The 20,129-nt window shown below is 48.4% G+C and overlaps 1 protein-coding gene across 3 annotated transcripts in view; it reads right to left on the reverse strand.

The window, feature by feature from the left end:
* Positions 1–20,129, reverse strand: part of LOC119974774 (myeloperoxidase-like) — a 66,151-nt gene that overhangs the window by 17,492 nt on the left and 28,530 nt on the right. For 2 of the 3 annotated variants that reach the window (XM_038813993.1, XM_038813992.1), the window contains 5 exons: positions 19,664–19,793; positions 17,229–17,435; positions 13,072–13,414; positions 3,657–3,817; positions 2,123–2,381 (listed from right to left, as the gene is read on the reverse strand). In XM_038813993.1, coding sequence (XP_038669921.1) covers positions 2,123–2,381; positions 3,657–3,817; positions 13,072–13,414; positions 17,229–17,435; positions 19,664–19,793 — 1,100 coding nt within the window. The remainder of the gene's footprint in view (positions 1–2,122; positions 2,382–3,656; positions 3,818–13,071; positions 13,415–17,228; positions 17,436–19,663; positions 19,794–20,129) is intronic. The other variant, XM_038813994.1, reaches the window with a different exon arrangement.

Consider the following 20,129-nt stretch of genomic DNA (forward strand, 5'->3'; position numbering starts at 1 on the left):
ATAGCTGAGGAGGGTAAAGGGGGCAGTTTATGAATATGGGGAAAAAGCTAGCAGGCTGCTACACCAGCTGAGGAAACAGGAGGCGGCGAGAGACATAGGGAAAGTGAGGGATACAGGGGTGAATGATCAGTTTAGGGATTTCTACATTAAATTGTATAAATTAAATTGTATAAATCAGAACCCCCAGTCGGGGAGGATGGGATAAAGCTATTTCTGGGGGGGGGGAGGGGGGGGGAGGCTGGAGTTCCCAAGGATAGATGAGGAGTTGGTGGGGGATTTGGGAGCCGCAATCTGGCTTGGGGAGGTTATAGACAGGTTGGGGGCGATGCAATCGGGCAAAGCCCCGGGACCAGACGAATACCCGGCTGAATTCGATAAAACGTTTTCCGGGTTGTTGGGGTCATTTCTGGTAAAGGCTTTTAATGAGTCTTGTTAAGTGTCTTCCAATCTTCATCCCGGAGGCAATTTTTAGGAAGATAAATGCGGCGATCTAGGGTTTTATATGGGCCGGGAAAGCCCCGCGGGTGAAGAAGGTCCTTCTTGAACAGGGGCATGAGGAGGGGGGTTTGGCCCTTCCGAACTTTATTAATTATTACTGGGTGGCTAATAGATCGATGGTTAGGAAGTGGGTAGTGGGGGAGGGGTCGGTGTGGGAGTGTGTGGAGGCGGCGTCTTGCAAGGGCACGAGTCTGAAGGCTTTGTTAATGACACCTCTGCCGTTCTCGCCGGCTCGGTATTCCACAAGCCCATGGTAATGGCAGCCCTGAGAGTGTGGGGGCAATGGAGGCAGCACATGGGACTGGAGAGAGCGTCAGTGTGGTCACCGATCTGTGACAACCACCGGTTAGCTCTGGGGGGGGGGGGGGGGGGGGGGGGGGGGTGTGTAGGAAATCTAATGTATGGGTAGTTAGGGTCTATGCTTGCATGGGTGGGGGGGGGGGGGGGGTTTGGTATATTATTGCGGAGTTTTTGTGTGTTGGATCTCTTTGTTTAAAATGTTAAAATTAGAAATGCCTCAATAAAATATTTTCTAAAAAAAAATAAACTACAGAGCTGCCTGCAAATCAGATTGACTGGCGGATGGCTCTGAGGTGGGACCTCCTGTCCCTGAGGGACAAAAGTTCCACTTCTCACAAATTAAGGCCACCCCCAATTAATTATTGCTGAAGGGTATAAATTTCACATTGGTGAGGTGTTAACTGATGTTTAGATGGAGGTGGAGAAAACACTCATAGGCACACACAAACACACGTTTTCACCTAACCTGTCAGTGTTGAGTTGGACAGTGTTGAAGGAATTTTATTAATCTGTGCAGTACCCAACTTACAAATATTTGATACCGTTGGATATTCTATTCATTTGTATTGATATTTCATGTCTTACTGGCACAAAATCTCACAGACCCAGGCATAACAGGGTTTTTCTTAAAGGTGAGCAATTGAAAGTTAATGGAATTATCCTGCGGTCAAGAAGCTCACTCAATATTACGAGGAAAATTTCAAATAAGATTGAGGAATAAAATTGACGTGAAAAAATGCTTGAGTAGTCATGGGCAGGCTAAAGGTGCTATTATAACTACATTTATAGTAATGGATTGGGAGTAAATTAATTGCAATTCACATATGAGCATGAAAAATTACGATCCTTTACGTTGTCTCATTAAATACTCTCAATTTAGTTACACCATCCAGAAGAGTTAGATTATAGCTACCCTCACACTGCTGCTTTATTCCTACCTCAACTGAATCAGAATTATATTGCTGTGACCCCTACAGATGAATTTGTGTACTCATAGCATAAGAACTGGAAAAAGGCCACCCAAAATCAATTTGCTTCGGACTCTTGGTGTTCTTGATATTTGTATGGACTCGAGTTAGTGTCAGACTCACCGATGGCAATATATCAACTTACTAATGTAAAAGATTTCAGTCGAACTGTGCTTACCACATTTCTCAGAAACATCTTAATATGCTTCAGGGACACTGATTATTCTTTGACGTGTAGCAACTTTTAACATGTGCACGTACGGTTTGAGCATTATCAAAAGGAAGCTTATTTCTGCACTGTTGCCTCAATAGCAGCGTATGGTCAGTTTATGACGATGCTGAAATTTATTACTTACCCTGATCCACAATTCTCCAGGGAGAGAAGAAGGAATTGTGTAGCAGAAGGTTTGGGTAAAGTGGGTGCTCTTGGTAGCTTTCATTGAAACGATGGACGATTGGCTGAATGGTAACATGTCCGTACCGGAAACAGGCCGTTGCAAAAACATTGGCAATTCTGGGATCAATGGATTCATTATAACCTCTGTAGGGAGGAAGATATTTCTGCATTGCATCTGAGCCAATGAGTCGAGGAACGTAGTCTCTGTAGGTTATTATCTGTCAGAAAGGAGTCAGGGAGAGGAATGGATGAGTGTATTGTCTTCAGAGGATAATGAAGTCTGGGTTACTTACCATAGCAAAGCAGTCGCCTTTCACTCAGTGACTGACTGAAAATCCTCTGCAGAATGAATTGAAGTTTTCTTCACTTAATGGAAACTTTTGAAGCTCAAGAGTCCAATAATGAATTGATATTCTAATTGATCCATACAGAAAGGATCAAGAGTGTCAATAATGGCAAAGAGGCAAATGGTAAATTATTTAGCAGGGAAAAAATATTGTTGAAAATCAGTTAGGATAGGTTAGGATTCTGTAAAACTTTAAAATATTTGATTCTGATTCACTGAATTAATTATGGTCTTTTCCTCAAAGCCTGGTTAACCTCTGTGTTAGAAGATTGTGGGCTCAAGTCCTAGAACAGGAACTTGTGCACAAAAATCTAAGCTGGACTGTCTCCTTTCAGTACTGAGGGAGTGCTGCACTGTTGGAGATGATGGGTGGGATTCTCTGATCCTGAGGCTAAGTGTTGATGCCGTCGTAAACTCTGTCGCGTTTTACGATGGCGTCAACAGGTCCCCAGGATCAGCGATCCTGCTCCTCACAGGGGGGCAGCACAGAACTGGAGCAACTCACGCAGTTCCAGCTGCCGATACCGGCGTCAAACGGGTGCCACGGTTCTGTGCATGTGCGCTGCAGCCGGTGCGAATGCGCGCATGTGTACTAGTAGCCTTCTCCGCGCTGGCCCCGACGCAACATGGCAGAGACCTACAGGGGCCCGGCGCGGAGTAAAATAGGCCCCCACCAGGTAGGCCCCGATCGCGGCCCAGGCCACAGTGGAGCCCCCCCCCCCCCCCCCCCCCCCCCCCCGGGGTCGGATCCCCCATCCCACCCCGCAGGATGAACGCTGAGGTCCCGCCGGGTCGGACCACACTTGAACAGCGCCGGCAGGACTCGGCCTATCTCAGCCCAACGCACACGGAGAATTGCCAGGGTGCCGTGCACAGCAGCACCCGACCGGCACCACACCGACTGCGCCAGCACCAATTCAGCGGTCACCAGAGAATCAGCGGAGCGGCGCTGCGTGATTCGCCTCCCCCCCCCCCGGCGATTCTCCGAACTGGCCTGGGGTTGGAGAATCGCGCCAATACCTTTTGGATGAGACCTTTTGGATGAGACGTTAAACCAAGTCGCACCGACACCCTCGGGCGATGTAAAAGATTGCTCTGCACTATTTCAATGTAACTCTCGGTTTGGGGATATCCTACAATATTTTACCTGGTGAAACGCGCCCATGATTTTCCTTGCCTCCTGGTAGATTGTTTCTCCACCCCAGTGTGGATTCAGTTTTTTCAGCTCTCTCGCCAAGCGATTATGTTCCCGTAGAAACAGTACATGAAAGGATAGGATCCCCAGATGCTCATTTACTCGTCCATCCCCTGTGAAGGTGAATACCAAATTGATATGCGTTTTGTATGATTGTTTGAAAATAATCAAAACTTCCCCAACAGGAACATGTGATCTGAGAGTATGGCAGTAATTCTCTGACCGTTCGCTGGTGGCAGGATTCTCTGGTCCCGCTGGAAATGCACTCCCGTCCGCGGATTTCCCGGCGGCATGGGGTGGCTCCAATGAGAAATCCCAATGACAAGCAACAGGATCGGCAGAACAAGGGCTCAACATTTTTAATCAGTGGGTCTGATAATCAAGCACCAGTCCATTTCCAGCATGAAATAGGCATGTAGTAGATGGGAATTGACTTCCTTAAAATCACCATCACTCTTCCTGGAGGTTTGGGGGTCTTCTTTTACGTTATCCAGCGATCTATATTTGAGAACTCTCTTTGTCCCTCTCATTTTCTTTCTCAGTTCTGCCCTTAAGTCACGATCACTTAAAGCTCTCCTCCTACGGCTGCTGGTGTTCCATCCATGGATAGGTGAAGCAGGCACCAAGTGCCCAGCCTGCCAAGTAAAACCTGGAAGACTGGTGGATGGGCAAGGAATGGCTATGCCTCCATTTGGGCCTCCTGTGCCCATTGGAGCTCCACCCAATGTAGTTGCCCACCCCCAAATTCCCTTCTCCTCAGCCTGATGACCTTGGCCCACCACTTCCCTCCCTGGGGCTTTCCAGCATGGCTCTTGCGAGATCCTAGATATTCAACATCATGGGTGGTCTGGACAGAGTAGATAGGGAGAAACTGTTCCCACTCATGAAAGGATGGAGAATGAGAGGACATAGATTTAAAATAATTGGCAAAAGAAGTAAAAGCAACCAGAGATAAATCCCTCTTCACACAAAGTGTGGATAAAGGCTGGAATGCACTGCCCTAGAGTGTGGTATTCAGCCAAGGTATTCAAGAGGGAATTCAATGATTATTTGAAAAGAAACAATCTGCAATGTGAAGGGGAGAAGGCAGGAGAGTGACAAGAGGTGAGATGCTCATTCGGAGAGCTGGAGCAGACATGATGGGCGAAATGGCCTCTTTCTGCACTGTAACAATTCTGTGACTTTGCGATATCTTACAGCCCGGTTCCATCACAGCATGTCTTGCAGGCAGTCCCATCACTCCCAACGGCGGGGGAAGGGAGCTGCAGGTTATTTGATATCCTCGCAGCTCTTGGAGGTGGGCACTCCTCCCAGATTGGTGGGAGCAGAAGTCCAGCTTCATGCCAATTAAAGGCCCAAATGCCAGTGGGTTCTTTCAGGGGGTAGCAGATGAGTGTGAGAGGTGTGGGCGGGGGGCCAGAGAATCACGCGCACATGTTTTGGGGTTGCGCAAAATTGTGAAGATTCTGGGCCGGAGTGTTCATGGTCTTAGCCAGGGTAGTGGAGCAGGACGTGGACCCGGATCCTTTGGTGGCGATATTTGTGGTTTCGAAGAAGCTGGAGTTCATGGGGAGGAGGAAGGCCGATGTTGTGACCTTTGCCTCTCTGATTGCACGGCGGCGAATTTTGCTGGAGTGGCAGTCGGCATAATCCCATTTGGGGATAGTGGCTTGGTTGGGTGACCTGTACTACTTCCTGTAGTTAAAGATAAAGTATAATGGTGAAACTGAGGGCAACACAGGGGAGCCTGAAGGGCAGGGTAGACGACCAGGAGATCAGCTCGAGAAGGCAAAATATTAAGATAGTGGGCCTGCCAGAGGGGATAGAGGGTAGAAATCCCACAACATTCGTGGCTGCGATGCTGGGCTCCTTAGTGGGGCGGGAAACTTTTCCCACCCCACCGGAAATGGACAGAGCTCATCGGTCACTGCGCCCGAAGCCCAAGGAAGGGGAAAAACCGAGAGCAGTTATAGCCAGACTGCACCGGTACCGGGATAGGGAGACAATCCTGCGCTGGGCCAAGGAGAATAGAGCCTGCAATTGGGACGGGCACGCCATCCGAATCTACGAGGATTTTGGAGCGGACATAGCTAAGAGACGGGCGGAGTTCAACAAAGCGAAAGCAGCTCTCTATAAGAACAAAGTACGTTTTGGTATGCTGTACCCAGCAAAACTCTGGGTCACATACCAACACAAGGAATATTTCTTTACAGCCCCTGCCGAGGCGAATAGATTCGTCGAGGAGCACGGGCTGGAAAAAATAAATGGGAAGTAGGGACGAGGGGCCCATGGCAAGGAGATACGTCATGCCAACGGGGGGGTGGGGAGGGGCGAGGCAAAGCCAGCCCCCTCCCCCCTGGCAGGAACACCTAGAACGAAAAACAACCCAATGCCCAAGGGCCCGCTCCAGGTGGGAGGCCAGGCCCCGGCACGAGGGAACGGGAGTACTGGAGAGGGGAGAGGGGAAGCGGGACAGCAACCTCCGAGAGGGGAGCCACCGTGCTAGCAGGAAAGCTAGCGAAGGGGGCGCGCAACAGAGCAGGGCCGCAGCGCACCCCCAACAGGGGGGAAGGCGCCAGGCAGGGGAGGGGGGGGATCACCCATCAAAGGTGGGAGAGCAAATGGGGACAGGAATGGGGGAGAGAGGGGCAATGGAGGGGTATACAGGGGTATCCCCGAAAGGGATAGAGCGGGGGGGGGGGCACTCGGGGGGCGAGAGACCAGGGAGGGGAAATGCAGGGACGAAGGGACAAAGGAGGCCAGTAAGGGAATAGGGCCACAAAGTGCCACAGACAAGGGCTCGAAACAGGGAACTGCTGCAAGCACCCACCCAGTACGGTCTGTGGGTGAAGGGGCCCCCCGGAGTGCAGGGGACTACCCGCATGGCGGACACACAGTGGACGGCCATGGCGGGTGTCCCCGGGACAAGGGGGAACCCCGGAGCGCAGGGACCCGACCGCATGGGGAGAGCAGTGATAGTGGACATCCTGGACGGCCCCCTAACAAAGGGAAACCCCAGAGGGCAGGGGCGCGTCCACCGGACAAATATGGTTAACCCCACAGGAGCAAGGGGGCAGAAGCCCCCCACCAGAATAGTCACCTGGAACGTAAGGGGACTTAACGGCCCAGTGAAGAGATCTAGAGTCCTCACCCACCTTAGAAACATGAGGGCCGACATAGTCTTCCTCCAAGAGACGCACTTGAGGGAGCAGGACCAACTGCGGGTAAGAAAGGGCTGGGTGGGACAAACCTATCATTCCTGTTATGGGGCAAGGGCCAGGGGGGTGGCGATCCTGATTGGCAAGAGGACAATGTTTAGGGCGACAAAGACGGTTACGGACCCAGGGGGACGGTATGTCATGGTCAGCGGGGCCCTGGATGGGGCGCCGGTAGTTCTAGTTAACGTGTACGCGCCCAACTGGGACGACACGAGCTTCATCCAAAAGACCATGGCAGAAATCCCGGACATAGCGACGCACCGACTAATCATGGGGGGGGACTTCAACTGTGTACAGGACCCAACAACGGACAGATCAAACCCCAGAACGGGGAGAACCTCAAACATGGCAAGGGAACTCAGCCACTATATGGAGCAGATGGGAGCAGTAGACCCTTGGAGATTCGCCCACCCGGGGGAGAAAGAATTCTCTTTCTTCTCCCCAGTACACAACGTGTACACCAGAATTGACTTCTTTGTGGTGGGGAAAACGGTGCTTCCAGAGATAGACAAGGTGGAATACTCCGCAATTGTGATATCAGACCACGCTCCACACTACATGGATGTGCGGCTAGAGACGGGAAGGGCCCAGCGCCCCAAATGGAGGTTGGACGGTGCCTTACTAGCTGACAAGGCCTTCAGCGAAAGGATAGCGCAGGCCATAGCGGAGTACACTGAGATCAACCAAAACGGGGAGGTCTCACCCTCCACGTTCTGGGAAGCGCTTAAGGCCGTACTAAGAGGGGAAATCATAGCCTACAAAGCGCAAAGAGATAGGGAGGAAAGGGTGGCTAGGCAGAAGCTGGTCGACTCCATACTGGAGGTAGACCATAAATACTCCGAGGCCCCGACTGTAGAACTCCTGGCGGAGAGAAAAGAATTACAAAGGAACTTTGACCTGCTCTCCACCAGGAAAGCAGTACACCAACTCCGCCAGGCACGCGGGGCCCTATACGAACACGGAGACAAAGCCAGCCGCCTGTTGGCCCACCAGCTGAGAAAGCAGGCAGCCAGCAGAGAAATTGCGCAAATCAGAGATACCAGAGGCACGTTGGAAACAGAACCAGAGAGGATTAACAAAACCTTCAAGGCCTTCTACCAAGAGCTGTACACCTCAGAGCCCCCAACGGGGAAGGCTGGGATGAACCGGTTTCTTGACGGACTGAACATACCAGTTGTGGGAGAGGGCAGAAAACGGGATCTGGAAGCACCACTAGCACTGGGAGAGATCATGGAGAGCATTAGCTCCATGCAGGCGGGGAAGGCGCCGGGACCGGACGGATTCCCGGCGGACTTCTACAAAAAATTTGCGGCAGCGCTGGCCCCGCACCTGCGGGAGATGTTCACAGACTCGCTAGCTAGGGGCACGTTGCCACCCACGTTAGCACAGGCCTCAATCTCGCTGATACCTAAGAGAGACAAAGACCCAACGGAATGTGGGTCATACAGACCCATATCTCTGCTGAATGCAGACGCCAAAATACTGGCCAAAATCCTAGCCAAAAGGCTAGAAGACTGTGTACCTGAGGTGGTCACAGAGGACCAGACGGGCTTTGTCAAAGGTAGACAGCTGACCGCGAACATCAGGCGCCTGCTGAACGTGATAATGACCCCCTCCGGGGAGAGAACACAAGAGGTGATCGTCTCCCTGGACGCAGAAAAGGCCTTCGACAGAGTCGAGTGGAAATACCTCATAGAGGTACTGGAGCGGTTCGGGCTTGGAACAGGGTTCACCGCTTGGGTAAAGCTCCTGTACAACGCTCCCATGGCGAGTGTACAGACCAACAATACCAACTCCCAATACTTCCAGCTGCACAGGGGCACCAGACAAGGATGCCCACTGTCCCCGCTGCTGTTCGCACTAGCAATTGAACCGCTAGCAATCGCGCTCAGGGCAGCAAAAAATTGGAGGGGGATCCGAAGGGGAGGTAGAGAGCACAGAGTCTCACTCTATGCGGATGATCTGCTCCTCTATATCTCGGACCCACAAAGCAGCATGGACGGAATCATCGCGCTCCTGAAAGAGTTTGGAGCCTTCTCGGGCTACAAACTCAACATGAGCAAAAGTGAGATCTTCCCAGTACACCCGCAAGGGGGGGGGGCAGCACTAAAGGGGCAGCCGTTCAAACAAGCCCGACATAAATTCCGCTACCTGGGGATCCAAATAGCCCATGACTGGAAAGGGATCCACAAATGGAACCTCACCAGCCTGACGGAGGAAGTTAAAAAGGACCTGCAAAGATGGAACACACTCCCGCTCTCCCTCGCGGGGAGAGTTCAGACGATCAAAATGAACGTACTGCCCAGGTTCCTCTTCCTGTTTAGATCCATTCCGATCTACATCCCCAAGGCCTTTTTCAAAGCGCTGGACAAACTCATCATGGCGTTCGTATGGGGGGGGTAAAAATGCTAGGATCCCAAAGAAGGTCTTACAAAAAACAAAAACCAGGGGAGGGTTAGCCCTCCCGAATCTACAATTCTACCACTGGGCAGCAACAGCCGAGCGAGTAAGGGGATGGATCCAGGAGCCAGAAGCTGAGTGGGTGCGTGCGGAGGAGGCCTCCTGCATGGGAACCTCCCTTCGGGCCCTCGCCACGGCAGCACTCCCATCCCCACCCAAAAAACACTCCAGCAGCCCAGTGGTGACAGCCACCCTCCAATCCTGGAACCAACTGCGGCAGCAACTTGGCCTGACCAAAATGTCGAACAGGGCTCCCATCTGCAACAACCATAGGTTCAAACCAGCACTGACCGACGCCACCTTCAAAAGGTGGAGGCAGGACGGGGGGACACTGACAGTCAGGGACCTATACACGGACGACAGGATCGCAACACTGGACGAACTGACAGAGAAATTTCAGCTAGCTGGGGGGAACGAGCTACGGTACCTGCAGCTCAAAAACTTCCTACGAAAGGAGACAAGGACGTACCCACAACCGCCACGACAGACACTACTGGAAGACCTATTGGACGCAAGTATCCTAGAGAAAGGGAACTGTAGTGACATGTATGACCGACTGGTAGATAGGGACGACACCGTACTGGACGCAACAAGGAGGAAATGGGAGGACAACCTGGGGATGGAGATCGGGTGGGGACTCTGGAGCGAAGCACTGCATAGGGTCAACTCCACCTCCACGTGCGCAAGGCTCAGCCTGACGCAACTAAAAGTGGTACATAGAGCCCACTTAACAAGAACCCGTATGAGTAGGTTCTTCCCGGAGGTGGAAGACAGATGTGAACGGTGCCAAAGAGGCCCGGCCAACCACGCCCACATGTTCTGGTCTTGCCCCAGACTCGTGGAGTACTGGACAGCCTTCTTCGGGGTTATGTCCAAAGTGGTGGGAGTGAGGGTGGAGCCATGCCCGATAGTGGCGGTCTTCGGGGTTTCAGAACAGCCAGATCTATTCCTGGGGAGGAGGGCAGACGCCCTTGCCTTTGCCTCCCTGATCGCCCGCCGTAGAATCCTGTTTGGCTGGCGGTCAGCAGCACCGCCCAGAGCTGCGGACTGGCTGTCCGACCTCTCGGAATCTCTCCAAATGGAGAAAATCAAATTTGCCATCCGAGGGTCGGATGACGGCTTCCACAGAACGTGGGAGCCATTCATGCAACTGTTCCGGGACCTATTTGTGGCCAATGTACAAGAGGAAGAATAGTCGGGGGAAGGTAGCGGGAGGGGGGGGGGGGGGGCTACAGGTTCGTTACGGGGGTTCGATGGCTAGCTAAGGCCCAAAACCAAACTAAATAAACATGTTGGGGGGGGGGGGGGGGGGGCGCAGTTACTACTACGAAGATGCTTACCTGTAAATATGTATGTTAATTTTTGCGTGTTTGTTGTTTTTCTTTTTTCTTTCTCCTAACAATTTGTAATTTGTTCAATATAAAATATGAAAACTGAATAAAAACATTTATAAAAAAAAAAAGATAAAGTATGAGTTAAAAGGCCCAGCAGGAGGCTTTGGGAAAAGGTGGAGGATGTTTGTGACCCTGTCTGAGGAGCTGTTCGTCATAGAGGGGGAGGGGGAGGGGGGGTGAAAAAGGGGAAAAATCTGTACAGACTGTATAGTTGATTGTTGAGAAGTATGTTTCCCGGGGTGTTTATTTGCTGTTACCTGCTTCGATACATGTTTGTAATAAAATACGTTTAAAAAAAAAAGGCCCAAATGCCATTAAATGACTGCTGGGAATTCCAGCCATGCCGAGGTGGGCGTACCCCCTAACATTTACAGCAGAATGTGTGAGCCCTGCCTCCAGCATTATATTTGCCCTAATAGTTCAACCCTCTTGGAATAAAGGCAAACTTGCCATTTGTTTTCTTAAATATATGCAGGTGCAGTTGAATACTAGTACCTCCCGGTCTCTCATCTTTAAAGAAATATTCTTCTTTTCCATCTTTCCTACCAAAGTGGACAACTTCACATTTCTCCACATTATATTCCATCCATCAGATTCTTGTCGACTGACTGAACCAATCTGCATTTCTTTGTAGCTGCCTCACAGCTTGCCTTCCTATCTAATTTTATGTCATCACCGACACTTTGATATATTACACTCGGTCTCCTCATCTAAGCCATTGGTATAGGTGGTAAACAGTTGAGGTCCAAGCATTCATTATTGAGATACCCTGCTAGTTCAGCCTAATTAAGCCATGAAGATAGCTAATTTATTCCTCCTAGACAATTAGGGATGAGCAATAAATGCTGGCCTAACCAGGGACGCCCACATCCCGTAAATGAATTTTTAAAAAGTCTATATGACCCTTCCACAGAACTCAATTCCTCAGAACAGTTCTGCAGAAAGGTCATATGGACTGGAAATGTTACCAGCGAGATGCCGCCAGAACTGCTGAGATTATCCAGCACTTTCTGTTTTTATATCAAAGTGCTTCTGTTGCTACACTCCCTTTGTGCTATAATTATCTCCAGTTTGAACATTAATTATTGTTATTAATTATTGTTTGTCTACTTTTCAGTGATTTTTCTTTCAGTTTATCTGGACGTTTTTATTTTGCAGAGATTCATTTCTCTCAATTAAGTAACTTCATTGTTGACTGCTCTCCTTTCTTTCAATTTGTGTCTTGAATGAATTCAAGCTCTATTGAAAACAGTTCATTGTTGGCTTTGTTGGATTCTTTGACTTTCATTTACAATTTAAGTAATTTTCTGTTCTGAACTTCCTTCTCCAACCCACTGAACCTCAGCGACGAAGACATCTCTGAACAAAGAGCATGGCCAATAAATTTCACCTCAGTCACTACTGACAATGTTCTGCTGACTGGGATCACATTAGTTTCCTTGGGCTCAGGAAGTTTCCATTTGTTAGCCAAAGTGTAAAGAGTCGTAGAAGTTCTATGCTGATCATTTCATCAGAGAGATGCAGTGATTCAGTAATGAAAAGTATTCCATGTGGACATTTATGTATTTGTTCATGGGATGTGGGCATCTCTGGCAAGGCCAGTATTTTCTACCTATCCCTAATTGTCCATGATCTTAGTGGCTTGCTTGGTCATTTAAGAGTCAACTACTTAACAGTGGTTCTAGAGTCACATGTATGATAGATTAGATATGTATTGTATTATGGGTTTGTTTGAATAGTCATTAAATGCCACCAGTTGCTTTTAGATTGTTGTCTCTGAATCTAATACCATGCCACTCTATACGTCATACCACAGGCAAGCACCTTTATGTCACAATGGCATGCAGGCATATAGAACATCATACAATAGTAAGGACATAATTTCTCATTCCCGATCAGGCATTCGTGAACCAGATTGGTTTTTACAATAGATTTTTTTTACAATTGCTGTGGTGGGATTTGAACCCATGTTCTCAAGACATTAGCCTGGACTTCTGGGATTACTAGTTCCGTCACATTAGCATAATATTGAGGGTGGCAATGGTCGCACAGTGGTTAGCACCGATTCCGGCCCTGGGTCATTGTCCTCATGGAGTTTGCACATTCCCCCAATGTTTGCATGAGTCTCACATCCACAACCCAAAGATGTGCAGGATAGGTGAATTGGCCACACTAAATTTCCCCTTAATTGGAAAAAAAATAATTGGGTACTCTATTTTTTAAAATTACCATAACTTCACCATCTCCTTCCTCCCACATGACATGACATGTCATGGTTTGTACCGGAATTCTCACCTGCTAAGAAACACGGAACTCTAGTGCCATTGGAGTTCATAATACAGGGGCTTCCTGAATGGCTACTGCTAAATGGCAAGTGTTCCAACCCGTTGTCAGAGCAGTTCTGGTTAATTGCCAGCAATCCCAGATCATTCGTAGAGTTTCGGATACGATTTGCAATAGATTTTCCGTTACCGTAAACCATACTGGAATCGATAAAAGCTGTCACTGCATTTAGCTGCTCACGGGTATAAACATCTCCACGGAATGAGCCCAGCTCACCAGTGTTGCATACAGGAGCAGATCGGACAAAAGGCATGCAACCAATGCTGTTATTAAATCTGGCATCATTCGGAGGTATCTGACAATGAAAGACAAGAATAAAACTAATTTCAGGGATATCTGCACATGTCTGTTAACTAATAAGATAAATGGCAACATTTCTTTCTGACAAATTTTGTTCTCAGAAATATATGTGCAAATGTACACCTAAATATACATTCCTTTGACAAATTGAGAACCTTCCCTTTAATAACATGTTGTTATCGAGTAAGGTGCAATCCCAACTGTCATTAGAGTCATTAACTCTCCAAGATTTCGCTCAAGTCTCCAGGAACTGAGTCTCCTGGACACTGCTTAGGACAATCAAGGAGAAAAACTACAGCAGTCCCTTTTTTTCATTCAACTCCTTATTAGTTATAAAAATGTAAAAGATGGGAAACTCGCTTTTTGATTGAATGGGCCAGTTGGAGGTGGAAGGTCATGTGGTGAAACTTCCACTAATACAACTAATCAAAGTTGACAAACCTCATGTCATGTAGATATTTGTCAGAAACCTCAGGAAGTTAGAAGGCGTGCTATCATAAATTTCCAATGCAAAATGCTGTTGGTGGAAGTTCCACTGTCAATCATCATTGAAGAACTGAGCGGGAACTAGGAAGCAGGAACTGTGTAGGTGCAGGACTGTCATGTAGTGACTGTCAATATCAATAATATTTTGGTTATTACAATTAAATGATTTCAATTAGCTTAGATGTAAACCTCCCACAAGATGTCGACATGCGCACATGTTAGTTCTATGTATCAGCATAGTTAAATGTGGATCGATGATTTAGAAGCCCCAAGCTGATTCTGCTGCATATGTCAAACATAGAGCAACAACATCATAGCAAAGAATCTGATCCAAGCTAAACTTCTCCCCTCAGGAACAGTGATTGATATAACCTTAAGAGTGTGTCTCTCTGTACTATCCATAGTTAATATGGGGGGGGGGGGGGGGGGGGGGGGGGGGGGTCAGAAACATAGAATGAGTCATTGATTTCTCACGCATCCATTGATACCACCCATTTATCCCAGAACTGCATGTGGGTGTGTGGTGGGTGCAAAGCAATTACAGATTGCAGGTGAATATCAGGGACAGTTGCACTGGGGATACATCAGCAATAACAACTTACATTTATATAGAGTCTTTAACATGGAAAAACATTCATGTTATTGCAGAGGTAAAAGCAAAGAAAGAAATAATACAAGAAGTGACAAAGGATTTTGTAAAAGAGGTGGGTTTTCAAAAGGAGCTTAAAGGAGAGCAGGAAAGTGAGGTTTTGGCTGAGAGTTCCAGTACATGAAATCTAAACAGATGAATGCTTGCCCATCGATGATGGAATGGAGGGATGTACAAGTGTGAGCGGAGGAAGCCAGAGTTCAGGGACGTGGGTGGTGAGGGAGTTGCTTGTAAGGATAGAGGAAGTTACAGTGTCAGGGAAGGGTGAAGCCATGAAAGGATTTAAAGAGAGGAACCGGAAGTTTAAACTGAATTCATTGCAGACTCTGAATCTCGATATACAAGAGCAGGAGTGATGGAGGAATAGAATATGGACAGGAGCTAAAGTTTATGAAGATTTTTGAAAAAATTAATTTCATTCAAGGGATGTGGACTTTGCTGAAATGAAAATGAAATGAAATGAAAATTGCTTATTGTCACGAGTAGGCTTCAATGAAGTTACTGTGAAAAGCCCCTAGTCGCCACATTCCGGCGCCTGTCCGGGGAGGCTGGTACGGGAATCGAACCGTGCTGCTGGCCTGCTTGGTCTGCTTTAAAAGCCAGCGATTTAGCCGAGTGAGCTAAACCAGCCCCAGATTGGCTGGATTGGCTAGCATGCATTACCCATCCCTAATTGTCCTTGAGAAGGTGGTGGTGAGTTGCCTTCTTGAACCGCTGCTGTGCATGCAGCGTAGGTACACCTGCGATGCTGTTCGGGAGTTCAGTATCTGAGGAGTTGGGAGTGGTGCTAAACATTAAGGGAACCTCCCCACATCTGACCTTATGATGGAAAGAAGGTTATTGTTGAAGCAGCTGAAGGCGGCTGGTCCGAGGACACTATCCTGAGAATTTCCTGCAGTGATGTCCTGGAGCTGAGATGACAGACATCCAGCAAGCGCAGCCATCTTCCTTTGTGCCAGATAGGACTCCAGTCAATGGAGAGATTTTCCCCATGGTTTCCATTGACTCCAGTTTTGCTAGGACTCTTTAATTACACACAAGATGGCCTTGATAGTAAAGTCAATAATTCCAACCTCATCTCTGGAGTTCAGCTTTTGTCCATATCTGAACCAAGGCTATAATAGGGTCAGGAACTGAGCGACCTTGGCAGAACCCAAACTGAGCGTCAGCAGGAGGTTATTGCGAAGCAAGTGTCACTTGATAGCTCTGTTGATGACCCCTTCCATCATTTACTGATGATTGAGAGTAGATTGATGGAGCAGTAATTGGTCGGGTTGGATTTATCCTGTTTCTCGTGTGCAGGACACACATGAGCAATTTTCCCATTGCTGATCGATGTCAGTATTGCAGCTGTACTGGAAGAGCTTGGCTAGGGGCACAGCAGGTTCTGGTGCACAAGTCTTCAGTAGTATTGCCAGAATATTTTCAGGGTGCATAGCTTTTGCAGCATCCAGTGCCTCCAGCCATTTCTCGATATCATGTGGAATGAATTGAATTGGCAGGAGACTGGTGTCTGTATGCTGAGGACCTTGGAGGAGACCGAGATGGATCATCTACTCACACTTCTGGCTGAAGATTGTTGCAAATGCTCCAGCCTTGTCTTTTGCACTGATGAGTAGCGGGTATGAGACAGGCCAGGAGAATGTTGGAATTCTCATGTCTGGAGGTGAGAAATGTATGAATGAGAGTCTTTGTGGCAGATGGGCTGAAGTAGGGAAAGAGTCACAAGATGTTGCAGGGATGGAAATGGTATTTTGCAATGGAAATGATATGAAGTCAGAAGATGAGCTTGGGTATAGATAGAATGCCGAGTTTGTAAAAAGTTATGTTCAGCCTGAGACAGAGGTCAGGGAAGGGCATGGAATCAGCGGCAAGGTGGAATGTGAAACAGGGACTGAAGGTGATGGCCCCCAATATTTCTGGAGGATGTAGCAGCTTCTTAAAGACTGGATATTGGACAAGTAATGGAGGGTTTGCGAGAGAGGGTGGAGAGGTATATCTAGGTGCCATCATTAATTCATGAAAGCTGTCACCCAGATCTGAAGGGGCTGTTGCAAAATAGTGACATGCCATGGAAGAAGGGGAGGGAGCCAAATGTAAATTCTTGAGACTTTGCAAAGGTAAAGAAGGCAGGAAGAAAAAACATTTGTGTAGATGATTTGGCTGCAATGAGATGGGTAAAAGTAGACCATGCAAGAGCAATCACACTGAACTGTACAACAACAGAAAGGCATTGCAGGAGAATGTATGCTTAACAATATCAAAAGCGGAGAGATAATTTACCATGGTCAGAGTTCAATTTTCACTTTCAATAGAACATTTTCGGTATCAGGCATAAAATATGATTGGATTTGCAGGAAAGATGCTTATGGATTTGGGAAGTGACACGTTGAAGGTCTGGAGAGGAAAGGGGGGGTTGGAGGTGAGCAATAGTTTGCAAGGACAGAGGAGTAGAGGGTGCACTTTTTGAGGACAGCAGTGACAATAGTGAGTTTGGAGTGGGAGGGGAGACACAATGATTTCTCAGAAAGGCTTTGAGGTGCAAACTACACAGAAAGACTGAGAGAAAACTCTTGCTTTAATTGTAGAAATTGGGCTGCTTTTTCCCTTTTTTGTGAAACCCTGCTGACTGTCCAATGACAATGTCACTGAATGAAATGCAAAGTGTCCTGACCCTGATGGGAAAACATGGACTTCTCTTCACACACTTTTCATCACAGTTATTGCCATTGTTGAATGTTTGGATGCTGCCAGATTGAGGGGCTAGATCCAGGTCATGATCAAGCCATTGGCCCCACTGAACAAAGATATGAGTATGGTCCGGATCCAGGGGTACAAGCTGATTGGCCACTTGTAGAATCTGGTTCGATACTTTTCGCACCTAAGAAAGGAATAAAAACTAATCAAAATGTGAAACCAGCTTGAGTCATATCCTTGAGAACGCAAGTGCCTGCCTCCAAAAACCTACAGGGTATGAATCTAGTGGAAGTGCCAGAATGCACCAACTGGGAAATTACACTAATCACCTCACTGGAACATCTGGGGTTAGAAGCTTCTGTTGTTAATGTTTAGTTGGCAGTCACTGCAGAATACAGAAACAGGGGTGTTAGGCTAGTGGCATTCGCGATTGAGCCATCGTGTTAAGAAGTTCGGGGGTAAGGAAAGGATAGTGCGGCGGGGGGTGGGGGAGGGGGGGGAATAGAGCATAGGGTGTCCTCATATGCCGATGACTTGTTATTATACATGTCGGAACCGAGTGTGTCAATGGGGGTGAATACTGGAACTACTTCGGGTGTTTGAGTCTTTCTCGGGGTACAAATTAAATCTAGACGCGAGTGAATATTTTGTGGTGTCTCAGCCAGGGGTTGGGGGGGGGGGGGGGGGGGGGGGGAGACTGCCATTCCGTAGGGCAGGGACTTACTTTATATACCATGGGATGCAGATTGTTCGGGATTGAGGGGGGTCTGTAGGTACAATATTTCTAGTTTGATGGGGTGGGTGCAAGCTGATCTTGCAAGGTGGGATGGTCTCTCTCTGTCGCTGGCGGGTCGGGTACAGGCGGTTAAAATGAATGTGTTGCTGCGATTCCTGTTTATTTTCCAATACCTGCCAATTTTCCTACCAAAAGCAATTTTAGAAAGATTAAAGGGATGATTACCTCGTTCATATGGGGAGGGAAGGTGGCCATAATTAGAAATGTGCTACTACAGAGAGGAAGGCAGGCAGGGAGTTTGGGTCTTGCTGGGCGGCGAACGTGGAGAAGGTACGGAGCTGGGTCAGAGGGGGTGACTCCCATTGGGCCAGAATGGAGGAGAGTTTGTGTAGGGGGTCAGGATTGAAGGCGCTAACAACAGCACCGTTCCCGATGGCCCCGGGGAGATATTCTGTGAGTCCGATAGTCATAGCTTCGTTGAGCATTTGGAGGCAGTATCGGCAGCACTTCAGGTTGGGGGCAGGGTCAAGGGAAATGCCGATTCAGGGGAACCATAGATTTGAGCCAGGGAAGTGGGATGGAAATTTTCAGAGATGGGAGGAGAAAAGAATTAGGACACTAAAAGATTTGTTTCTAGGGGGTCGGTTTTCAGGATTAAAGGAGCTGGGAGCGAAGTATGGGCTGGAGCAGGGGGAATATTTAGATACATGCAGGTTCGAGGCTTTGCCAGAAAGGAGATACCAATATTCCCAGTACAGCAGGCTTCCATATTGCTGGAGGAGGTGCTAAAGACAGGGGGACTGGAGAAGCAGGTAGTATCGGTGGTTTACGGGGCAATTTTGTAAGAGGAGGAGGCGCCACAGGAAGGGATCAAGGCAAAGTGGGAGGAAGAGTTGGGAGAGGGTATGGAGGAGGGGTTCTGGTGTGAGGTGCTCCGGAGGGTGAACGCCTCCACCTCGTCTGTGAGGTTGGGACTGATACAGCTGAAGGTGGTATATACAGCACACCTTACAAGGGTGAGGATGAGTCGGCTCTTTGAGAGGGTAGAAGATGTGTGTGAACGTTGCGGGGGGGGGGGCCCCGCTAATCATGTTCATATGTTTTGGTCCTGTCCAAAGCTGGAGGATTACTGGAGTGAGGTTTTAGGGTAACCTCTAAAATGGTGCACGTGAAACTGGACCCGGGCCCTCAGGAGGCCATATTCGCGGTGTCGGACCAGCCGAGGTTGGAAACGGGTACGGAGACAGATGTTATAGCCTTCACCTCGTTGATCGCCCGAAGGCAGATCCTGTTAGGGTGGTGTTCAACCTCTTCATCCTGTGCCCTGGCGTGGCGGGGGGACCTGCTGGAATTCTTGAATCTCAAGGTCAAATTTGAACTGTGGATTCATGGATGTTATTCATTATGCACTTTCGAGAATTGGATTACATCGAATATTAGAGGGGGGGGGGGGGGGGGGGGCCTGTACGTGATAATGGTGAGTATAGGTGATTCCGGATTCCTTTTTGTCATTTGTTTATGTTAACAAGCGGGCTAATGTCTGGGGTTTGATGGGAGGATGGGATCGTTGTTATTGATATGGGGATTGATATTACATTCGTTACTGATTATTGTTGGGTGTAAATTTGGGAGAAAATGTGAAAAAGGAGAATAAAAATATATTTTAAAAAACCTACCAGTGGCAAACGAAATCCTGAATATAATCTCCTTCTGCTCCACCCCTTTGGAAGTGAATACCCATCCTCGTACTCAGCTGCGAGCCAGCGGGCAAATGCATTATTAGCTGCTCCCAGACGAGGATTCTTCCTGGAAATAAACAACCCAAAACAGGAGGGTTTCTCAGTCGATCTCAAATTTGTTTTTCCATTGAACTCTTACTGGCCCAAAGACCAATGCAAAACCAGGCGCCAAACCCTTTATTGACGACAGGATCTGACAGGACTGCCTTTTCAACCTTCTACTGATGACTGGCAGGATTGCCCTTTGAACCCTCTACTGATGACTGGATCTGCCAAGGCTGCCTTTTGAACCCTGTACTGACGACTGGATCTGGCAGGACTACCCTTTGAACCCTCTACAGACTACAGGATCTGGCAGGACTACCCTTTGAACCCTCTACAGACTACAGGATCTGGCAGGACT

The sequence above is a fragment of the Scyliorhinus canicula genome, chromosome 12 (assembly GCF_902713615.1).
Source record: "Scyliorhinus canicula chromosome 12, sScyCan1.1, whole genome shotgun sequence".
Lineage (NCBI taxonomy): Eukaryota > Metazoa > Chordata > Chondrichthyes > Carcharhiniformes > Scyliorhinidae > Scyliorhinus > Scyliorhinus canicula.